Source organism: Prionailurus bengalensis, chromosome A2 (genome assembly GCF_016509475.1).
Source record: "Prionailurus bengalensis isolate Pbe53 chromosome A2, Fcat_Pben_1.1_paternal_pri, whole genome shotgun sequence".
Classification (NCBI taxonomy): Eukaryota; Metazoa; Chordata; class Mammalia; order Carnivora; family Felidae; genus Prionailurus; species Prionailurus bengalensis.
In genome coordinates, this window is record NC_057348.1 from 156,406,200 (window position 1) to 156,415,765 (window position 9,566).

The following is a 9,566-nucleotide window of genomic DNA, read 5'->3' on the forward strand; positions in this document are numbered from 1 at the left end:
GGGCGTATGCATGCCTTCCAACTCAAGGGCAACCTTCCTGAACCCTCTAGCACCTCTTCCCAGGCCACCCTTCGGAGACCCGTTTTAAGAGGTGACATCAGACTCTCCCACACCTGTCTCCACCTTGAACTACTGTGTGGGCTCCTCACCTACAAATGGCTCACACAAGGTGGGCTCCTTGACCAGCTCCGGGGCAGCCTCTATCAGCACCACGGCGGCCTCGAGATTGTCATAGAGGGCCGCTATATGCAGCGCGGTCTCCCCCAAGGCTCCTGGAGGGGAGTAAGATAGGAGTGTCAAACACCTCCAAGAGCATCTTGAGGAAGGGGCTCTGGCTCAAGGCTCTCTCCCTGCTTCTTCGCAGAAATCCTCAGCGTCCTGGGGCGAGGCAGGGCAGGTGGCCTGGCTCCATCACACCCAACCCACCTCTCTGTCGGAAATCACAGCTTCGGTCCAGCAGAAGTTTCTTGAGGGCACACAGGTCGTTTTCCTTGGCTGCCTGAAGCAGTGGAGACTCTCGGATCCTGGGAGAAGATGAACGTGAGTCCAGTAGAGACAGAATCACTGAGAGGCCAAAGGCAGAGAGAGGATCAGAGACCTTCTCTATGTGGAACAGATACGAGTCACACAAAGTGTGCAATGACACATTGCAAAGAGTCGTTAACTGGACTCTAGCTGAGGGTTAGACTGGGGTGAGAGTTTCCCCCATGGTTGTGTCATTGCCAGCTCTGCCCAAGTCTGGTGGGGGGTAGTTGGCGGGGGGGTGGGGGAGGCCTCAAGGCTCCAGTGGGCAGAAGACTTATGGGGGCAGAAGGGGCCCATGCTGCAGAGCTGGTGGCCCTGATGACCCTGACAGGAGGCCATCGGGCCTAGCTGAATCCACCTAAGCTGAGTAAATGTTTTCACCCCTGCTCCCAGGCCTGCTGAGCTAGCTCTCCTTAGGCTAAGGGAGTTAGAGAGACCAGAGGGGCAGAGAGGCAGAGAGGGACCAGCTGTTGGGACTTAGGCGATTTACAAGCTGCCAAAATTCCAAATACCCCTCAGGGCTGCTCAGAGTCAGATCCACGCTGTGTGTGTGGAGGGGGGGGGGGGGGGCGGAGGACGGATTCCTTCCGTGTTTTACCCCATTCATAACTGAGGAGGATCATAGCCTTGGGCTCCTCTGGGAACCTAACAGCTAGGAGCAGAAGCCCTGTGGAGGTATCCGTCCTAAGGCACTTCTTGTCAGTTCATCTTTGTTTCTTCCCTGCCTGGATGAACCAAAAAGCTAAAGCTGCAGGCACAAATCAGATCCCAGGGTGAATACAAGGCAGGGGAGGGTCACGAGGGGAGAAATGAGAGGCAAACAGACTGACAGTGCTTCCCCTGGTGTCCCCAGGTCCCCCATCCTCTCTTCCAGTTGCCCTGTGAGCCAGGGGGAAGAACATTTTTATTTAAATAAGTTTTTTATCTTGAGGTGGAGCTCAGGTCTGCCCATTAGAAAAGTACTCTCAGGAGGGACCAGCAGAGTAAGGGCCAGCGCCCTCCCCACCTCACCTAGACCCTCAGGGTGAATAGTCTCAGCTCAGGGTAACCAGGGCTAACCTGGTTTCACCCCCTGTGCTGGATGCACCGCACACAGCCTCAGCACCCAGGCCTCTAGCGCACCGCCCTCTGCGGAGGGCAGGTCCAGAACCCAGCTCTCTCTCCAAGACTGCCCTGGCCTCACCCTGAAGTTTCGAGGGAGGTGGGGAGGCCAAAGGTTCCCTCACAGGGCCTGGGGTGGGGGTTGGTGAGCAAGCAGAGAGCCTTTCCCAAATGAGGGCTCCGACTGCAGCCACAGCCAGCTGTACCGTTTGTGAGGCCCAGCGCGAAAGAAAAACGTAGGACTCCCTGTTGGAAAATTAAGAATTTCAAGTTGACCACAGCAGCTCATTAAACCAAGTGCAGGGGTTTTCTGCAACACGGGATCCTGTGCCACTGTAGAGGCCACCTGCCCACGAGGCCAGCCCTGGCTGGACCGCAGGTCTGCTACTGTCTGCTCACCCCATCCCCAGGCAGCTCTCAGATGGGTGACAGGTTCCCCAGATGCTCTGAGGCAGAGGCACACCTGCAGGATATAGGTCCCCGCCCTGGCCGCTGCTTTTCCGTGAAACACATCAGCCCCACCTGACCTGCAGGCATCCCCCGGGCAGGCACAGGCCTCATTCAGTCTACCCATGATCCTCCCGACCCAGCATTCCGCTGCACAAAGTAGACACTCAATAAAAGGTAGATAAGCTGAGTTTCCCTCATCAGCTGGTCAGCTCCAGAAGTTCTACAGAACACAGCTCTCCTCCTCTTTTTCACACAAGCAATTTTCCTTCACGCTAATGGGAATGCTTCGCTCTTTCTCCAGGCAACAAGTCTTCCAAAACCTGCAGGATCTCGTGCCTTCCCCGGTAATTTGCTCCCCACCAGCCTTCACCTACCTGCCTGTCCTCCCCCTCCCCCAATCTGCTTTCTTCTATCCTTCTTCTGTTCCTGTCCCTTTCTGTCCCCCAGCCCCCTCTTCCACCAGCCAGGCAGGTTGGAGCTGTAGTGTCACTTTGTCCCTGGCTTCGAATCTACACCGAGTCTCCTCCTGCCCACTGACAGAGACAGCTGGGGTTCGGAAGGAGTGGGCTGGGTGCACCCGACCACCTGACACTGAATGCTGGGCCGCTGCAAGCAGAGATACAGCAGCGGAGTGGGTCAGAGGGTTGGGGGATCAGGGGGAGGTGGGACCTGGTACGACTGGGGCAGCCTACCTCTTCTGTTGCAGCATGTGGGCCTCGTCCAGATGCTGATCCCAGTCCTGCTCTCTGAGCAGCCAGGAGGCCAGAAGTTTCTGGAGTTGGACCCTGGGCCCCTCTGCCTTAGGTGGAGGCGACCCCATATCGTCTTCTTTCAGGCACTGGCAGGTTAGGGAATGTGGTAAAAGGAGCCGGTCTAGGAGTCCACAGAGGAGGAGGCGGGGTCTGTTTGGGGTTGGGACTGAGAGTGAGTATACCTCCAGTGTGACTTGTGTATACAGCGTGCAGTTTGTGGGTGGAGTGTGTGTGTATGCAGTGAGGTGACTGGGGGCCCTGCCAGGAGAATGTGGCTTTACCTGGACGGGAGGAGCTCTCTCTAGAGAGCCCCCGGGCACAGAACCTGCTCTAGAGCTGCTGGGAGGGGAGGTGGAGGAGGGAACTTCCTTCCCAGCAGTGGGCTGGGGCTGCAGGGGAGACAGGGGAAGGCTAGGAGGCTGTGGGATGTAGAGGGGGAGCAAGGATGAAGCCCAGAATGTGGGCCCCACATGCAAGGTGAGCACTTACTGGGATACAGGAAAGTAGAAAAGTAAAAGCCCTCCAGCTTGACAATCAGGCAGGTTCTGGTTTGAACTCTGGCTCTTGGCCCCTTACAGATCAGTTAAGTGAGCTTCCCAGGCCTCAGTCTTCCAATCTGTAGAACGGGGCCAATAATTGTACTGTCTCATGTGTCTGTAAAGCCTGAGCGTAAGAGTTCAGTGACTATTGGTTCTCCTTCCGCAGATGGGCTCCAAGCCCTGAGCGCTGCTTGTCTGCATTGCGGTCTTTGTGGTTGTCTCTGTTCTCAACCTTGCAGCCAGCCTCCCGGAGGCTTCCAGGCCACGTCCTCAGTGAAACTTCTCTTCCTTCCCAGCTTTGTGGAGCCCCAGTCAGGGGAGACCCCAGAACTGGAACAGCAGGAGCTGAGCCGAGGTGGTGGACAGAGAAATCTGGGGACTCTCTTCAGGAATGATGAGGCAGGACTGAGGACACATGACCTTTTGTGTTATTTTCTAATAGGGTGGTTTCTATTTCTCTTCTGATTGGAAATGCTTGTTACTAAATTCGAGTCACCCGGGAGACAGATGCGGTACCTGGGAATAGGCTGAGGGCTCTCCTAATTTTCTAAAGAGAAGGACAGAGCACAGAGAGGGAGGGTGATGGCCCACGGCTAGTAACAAAACTAGACTGGCTTTAAAGTTGGAAAATTAGCTCCAAATCATCCGCCATAACTTGCTTTTTTTTTTTTTTTTTTTAATTTTTTTCAACGTTTTTTATTTATTTTTGGGACAGAGAGAGACAGAGCATGAACGGGGGAGGGGCAGAGAGAGAGAGGGAGACACAGGATCGGAAACAGGCTCCAGGCTCCGAGCCATCAGCCCGGAGCCCGACGCGGGGCTCGAACTCACGGACCGCGAGATCGTGACCTGGCTGAAGTCGGACGCTTAACCGACTGCGACACCCAGGCGCCCCCGCCATAACTTGCTTTTTCTTCTGAATCTTCGGCCTGTACAGATGTGAGAGACTTGGGGGGACACAGGACCTTGGGGGGTCTTCAGGAGCAGGGGACTCCCCTCTTCTTTTACTACAAGATTGAAGGATGGACAAAGTGACCTTTATAGAAGGGGAATTGAAAGGAAAACAAATAAGGAAAGGGAGAGGGGATGCCAGAGACCAGGAGGAACCATGCTCTCACCCAGGTGGTAGGGAGATGCCAGCTGGGAAAGGGGAGGGGGGTCACCTTGTAGGGCAACTTTCTGCTTTGCTGGGGGTTGGGGCTGTGTGGGATGGTAATGGCCTCTGAAGCCTTGGGACTTCCAGTCTAAGGAGATGGACTGAGTGATAAGGTTGAGGTGGGGGTTGTAGATGCTCTGATAAGCAGGGACTGGCAGTGGAAGGAGGCCCGCCTAAGAAATACTCAACCCATAAAGCTAATCCTGGAGGCAGTGGGGGCGGGGAGGGGCCGGCCCAGTCAGAGCCGCACAGAGCAGGTACAGGGGGGCTCGCCACCAAGGGCCCCGTCCTTGGGGCTGGGGTTGGGGAGAGAGGGGGGCTCAGGAACAGGTGCCCCCATCTGGGTCTTCACCCTCTCACTGGCCCAGGCTGGCTGCACAGGTCCAATTCTAAATTTTTTTTTTTAATGTTTTTATTTATCTTTGAAGGAGAGAGAGACAGAGCATGAGCGGGGGAGGAGCGGGAAGAGAGGGAGACACAGAATTTGAAGCAGGCTCTAGGCTCTAAGCCGTCAGCACAGAGCCCAATGCTCGAACTCATGAACCGTGAGATCGTGACCTGAGCTGAAGTCGGACACCCAATCAACTGAGCCACCCAGGTGCCCCATTCACATGTGCACCTCTATGAGGATAGTTTTTGATAAATACAGCACAGTACTGTAAACATATTTTCTCTTCCATATGATTTTCTTAACAGTGTATTTCCTCTAGCGTACTTTGTTATAAAAATACAATATATAATACATATAGCATACAAAATATGTGCCAGTCGATAGTTTGCTATCGGTAAGGCTTGTAGTCAACAGTAGACCATTAGTAGTTAGGTTTGGGGGAATCAAAAGTATATACTTGGACTTTTGACTGCTTGGGGGGTTAGTGCCCCTAACCTCGTGTTGTTCCAGGGTCAGCCGTACCCCTGATCTTTAAGGAGTTGCCTGCTCTCCGCTGGCTTTCTCCCCTCACTCCTTCTCCTTTGTCATACCCCCCTCCACCACCTTATTTCTCCCTCGTCCCTTCTCATGCTCCCTCAGACTTCTGTGGACAAGAACACCTAGGACCCCTCTCCCCCCAGGTAGCAGCTTCCCTCGGTGTCAGGAGAGTCCCTGATGGCCCCTAGGGGACCAGGAGCCCCTCACTACACTTTCAGGTCCCAGAGCCTCTTGGTGTCAAAGCAGTCACAACTCTTATTTGGATGTGATGTAGGGAGAGGGAAATGTATCATGCCTGGATTTTATCTTTTTAGGAAATACACTCCCACCCCACATACCCACAGCCATGTAAGGAAAGGATTTGAATACACTTTAAAACATTAAAGTGATTAGCACTGAATAGTGGAATTACTGACCCTTTTTGTTTTCCAGACTTCTTAAATTGCTTTTGTACTAAAACAAATTAAATTCCTGCTCGAATTGTCTCTCCCAACACAGGGAACCAGCAGCAGGTGGTGAGGAAACGCAAGGAACGGTGGTCAGTACAACCCAGTTCTTTTCACGCCTGCCTGTCCCACCCCCAGCGGCCCTCCCCATCCACACGCACTGAGCCTGGGTTGGCTTCTCTTTTTGCCTGGAACCAAGAAGCTCCTCCCCCAAAGTAACCAGATTAGTGACTTTTTTCCACCCAAGCATTGTTTCCTGGACATAAAGGTCAATGAGTGCACGGTAGGGGTGGACAGGGTCACCTGCTTACTTGAATCTTTCTTCCCCCAACGTCCAGTGACCTCATGTACCACTCCCCAGTCACCTGGCCTGGGTGGGCGGGAAGTATACAAGAGGTTGCAGCTGTCCCAGGGGGGCCTCCTGGTGAGCACTCTGCTAGCAGAGGTCCAGCTGTACTCCACGTCTACAATTCCATCTTCCAGAAAGGGTACACGTTCCTGCACATGCACTTGGTGGTTCACTCAGGCGTGGGATGCATGGGCTCCACGAGTGGTGTGAGAGGGTTGTGATAGCTCAAGTGTGCCCACAATCTCCTCCCACCTGCCCCAGCACCTGCCCTGTAGCTCCTGGCCTGCATTGCTTTCTGGTTTACCAGGGCAGGACTCCATCCTACCTCCCCAATCCCACCTGCCCCATCCCCAGCCATCTCTGCTCTGGGAAGCAGATAATTAGCCACCGCCCATTACTGCCAGCAGGTCTGTGCTCACCAGCTTCACGGGCCTGGCACGCATTGGGGCTTTGAGGCAAGTTTCTGGAAATCTGTTATTTGGGATCCTGGCCTCACTGCCATGCTGCTGCTTCTTTAAAGACTCTAACTACAGGGCACCTAGGTGGCTCAGTCAGTTGAGTGTCCAACTCTTGATTCCATTCAGGTCATGATCTCACAGCTCGTGAGTTCAAGAGCCCGCGTTGGGCTCTGTGCTGACAGCGCAAGGCCTGCTTGGGATTCTCTCTCTCTCTCTCTCTCTCTCTCTCTGCCCATTCTCTTTCTGTGTCTCTCTCTGCCCCTCCCCAGCTCATATGCATGCTCTCTCTCTCTCTCAAAATAAATAAATAAAACTTAAAAAAAAAGACTCTGCTTCCATCAAGCAAGGAGTTTGGAGGATGAGCCTCTAACAACTTTTTCTTTGTGTCTGAGCGTATGAGGGGCTGTAAAATGAGAGAAGAGGGGTTTGTCTACCAGTTCAAGAGGCCAAAGGCTTAGGGAGAGGAAAGTCTAGGGGAGGGTGAAGAATGAGGGAATGATTTCTGCTTGGGCACAGGGTACCCCATTCTCTGTCTCTCTCTCTCTATGTACACATGCATGTGTGTGTGTGTGTGTGTGTGTGCATGTACATGCACACACACCGTGTACTCTTTTCTCCCCCAACACCTATGCCTCTCTACCTTCCTCTGTTTTGGTGGACCTGAGTTTCAGGTACAGCCCAGGACTTGAGGATCCGATATTTCCACATCTGCTCTGGGCCACATTCTATACAAGCCACTTACCTTAGAGAATGGCTGCATGGAAGAGAGGAAGCTGTGATGTTTGGAATCAAAAGAGGTGGTCAAGGGGCACCTGGGTGGTTCAGTCGGTTAAGTGCCTGACTCTTAATTTTGGCTCAGGTTATGTTCTTGAGGTTTGAGCCCTGTGTTACACTCTGCACTGACAGCATGGAGTCTACTCGGGATTCTCTCTCCCTCCCTCTCTCTCAAAATAAATAAATAAACACTAAAACAAAAAGAGGTGGTCTAGAGTCCTGCTCCGCCCTTTATTGTCTGTGTGATGTTAAGCAGAAGAGTCATTTCTTTTGTGAACCTCAGTTTCCTCATCTATATGATGGGTATGATGACACTACTACTTTGAGTCCCAGTTGCTATATCGATCTCATGATGTAATGGATGTGAAAGTACTTCACAAACTCTGAAGTCATTTTGTTGCCCTCCACAGGATGATGCAGTAGGATCATCCTAGAAGCCTCTGCTGGCTACTCACCACTCTCTTGCCTGGCAAGGGAACTCTCTAGTGACCTGAATGAGGGGCAGGCCCATGGCTATGATGTCACAAAGCTCATGAAGTCAGAGGTCCTATGGAAGGGAAGGGAAGAAAATGGTGCAGGGAAGTGGTAAGGGCTGGGACAGGGACAGGGGAGGGAGGTGGGGGGAGCCGACTGGGCATAGGGGAGTAGGGAAGACCAAAGGTGGTGGATGGGCAGGCCCATGACTTCCCTGGGCTCCCAGCTCTGCAGGGCAGCATTCCTGGCCGCCATCTTGCTGCTGCTGCGGGTCAAGGGAGCGAAGCTTCAGAAAGGCAGCCTGGATCCCAACGAGAGGAGTCAGAACGAGAAAACACCCTCCACAGGTAGGACAACAGTGTCTGGAGCTAGGGATCAGACCTCTTTGGAGTCAGCCCCCCAGTTCCTATCAGGCTGGAGTGAAACCTGAGATAGGTCGGGTTGTGGGGAGAGAAGCCCAGTCCCTTATTATTGTAGCGTGAGAGAGTCAGGTAAAGGGTTTAGAGCAGGTCTTAGCAGGGGACGTATTCAGAGACATACCACGGGCTGGCTAGAGCACCACACAGGTGGCTTTCGTGTGTATGGGCAGGGGTGCATTTATCTTGGAAGAGGTTGTAGTTTCTATCCCTTCCCTGGGGTGGTCCCTCCAACCCCAAGTGTTGTAATGCTTTGGAGGAGGCCGTTTGAGGTAGAAATGGGGTATGTGCGCACCTGAGTTGGGGCTGTGATTGAATACAGACCAGAGGAGACCTCCAGATGGAGCACCACCTCCCTGGCCAAGGATAAGGGGATGCACAATTGGGCCAAAAGCCCCAGGCCCTAACTTCTTCTCAGACTCTCTAACTTCATCACCTTTCTGGTATAGGCCAGGATCGGGGCGGGGGCAGGTTAGGATCGGCCCTTTCAGTGCCTCCCCCTCTCCACGGTTGCAGACCAGGATCAAGAGAACTTTGAAGAGCACTTTGTGGCCTCCTCCGTGGGGGAGATGTGGCAGGTTGTGGACATGGCCCAGCAAGAGGATGACGGGACATCAGACACAGCAGCCCTTCGTGACCACCTATTTAACCTAGCCTTCTGCTTCAATCTGGCCAGCATCATGGTTTTTTTATGAGGGACATTGAGGCTGAGGTGGTAGCCTGGCTCCTGGATGAGGACCTTGCTATCTACTTCCATTTCATGATAGCTTACTGACCCCCTCTTCCCCACCGGGCTCCAGGTCACTACTCCCAAGGGGAGGCATACACACAGTTTCCTGCCTCTCGCCAGTGGCTCGTCACCTCAGGATGCAGCATCTGAGAGATCCTGGTGCTGGCCTTTCAACTGTCCATTGCCCCAGCCTGACTGCCTCACCATGCTCTGAGCACCTTCTCCCAGGGCCGGAGACACCAGACCCATGGCCTTTTCTTTCCCACACCTTTCCCGGCTCTGCTCTGGACAGCACATTAGGGGAAAGAGGCAGCAACAATAAAAGTAATAGCAGTAAAGTCCTGAAAACATTTGGGGACAGCTTTCTGAGACTTAACCAAAGCCCTTTTGTCTCTAACTGGTCTGTTTAATCGCCCAACCTTTGGCCCACTGACCTTTAGACCCTTTGGTTTCTTCACTTTTCTTGTG

General features: G+C 53.4%; 2 protein-coding genes across 2 annotated transcripts in view; one reads left to right on the forward strand and one right to left on the reverse strand.

Annotated features, from left to right (window-relative positions):
* Positions 1 to 4,025, reverse strand: part of TRPV5 (transient receptor potential cation channel subfamily V member 5) — a 29,639-nt gene extending 25,614 nt beyond the window's left edge. The window contains exons 1-3 of the mRNA XM_043589764.1: positions 2,769 to 4,025; positions 427 to 524; positions 150 to 272 (exon numbers count right to left, since the gene is read on the reverse strand). Of these exons, the coding sequence (XP_043445699.1) occupies positions 150 to 272; positions 427 to 524; positions 2,769 to 2,896 (349 nt within the window). The 5' untranslated portion in view covers positions 2,897 to 4,025. The remainder of the gene's footprint in view (positions 1 to 149; positions 273 to 426; positions 525 to 2,768) is intronic.
* A 3,651-nt stretch (positions 4,026 to 7,676) lies between these two features.
* LLCFC1 (LLLL and CFNLAS motif containing 1) lies at positions 7,677 to 9,479 on the forward strand. Its single transcript, XM_043589773.1, has 3 exons — positions 7,677 to 8,063; positions 8,179 to 8,299; positions 8,885 to 9,479. Exons 1-3 carry the CDS (start codon positions 8,028 to 8,030, stop codon positions 9,061 to 9,063), a joined length of 336 nt encoding a protein of 111 aa, XP_043445708.1. The 5' UTR covers positions 7,677 to 8,027; the 3' UTR covers positions 9,064 to 9,479.
* The last annotated feature ends 87 nt before the right edge of the window (positions 9,480 to 9,566 follow it).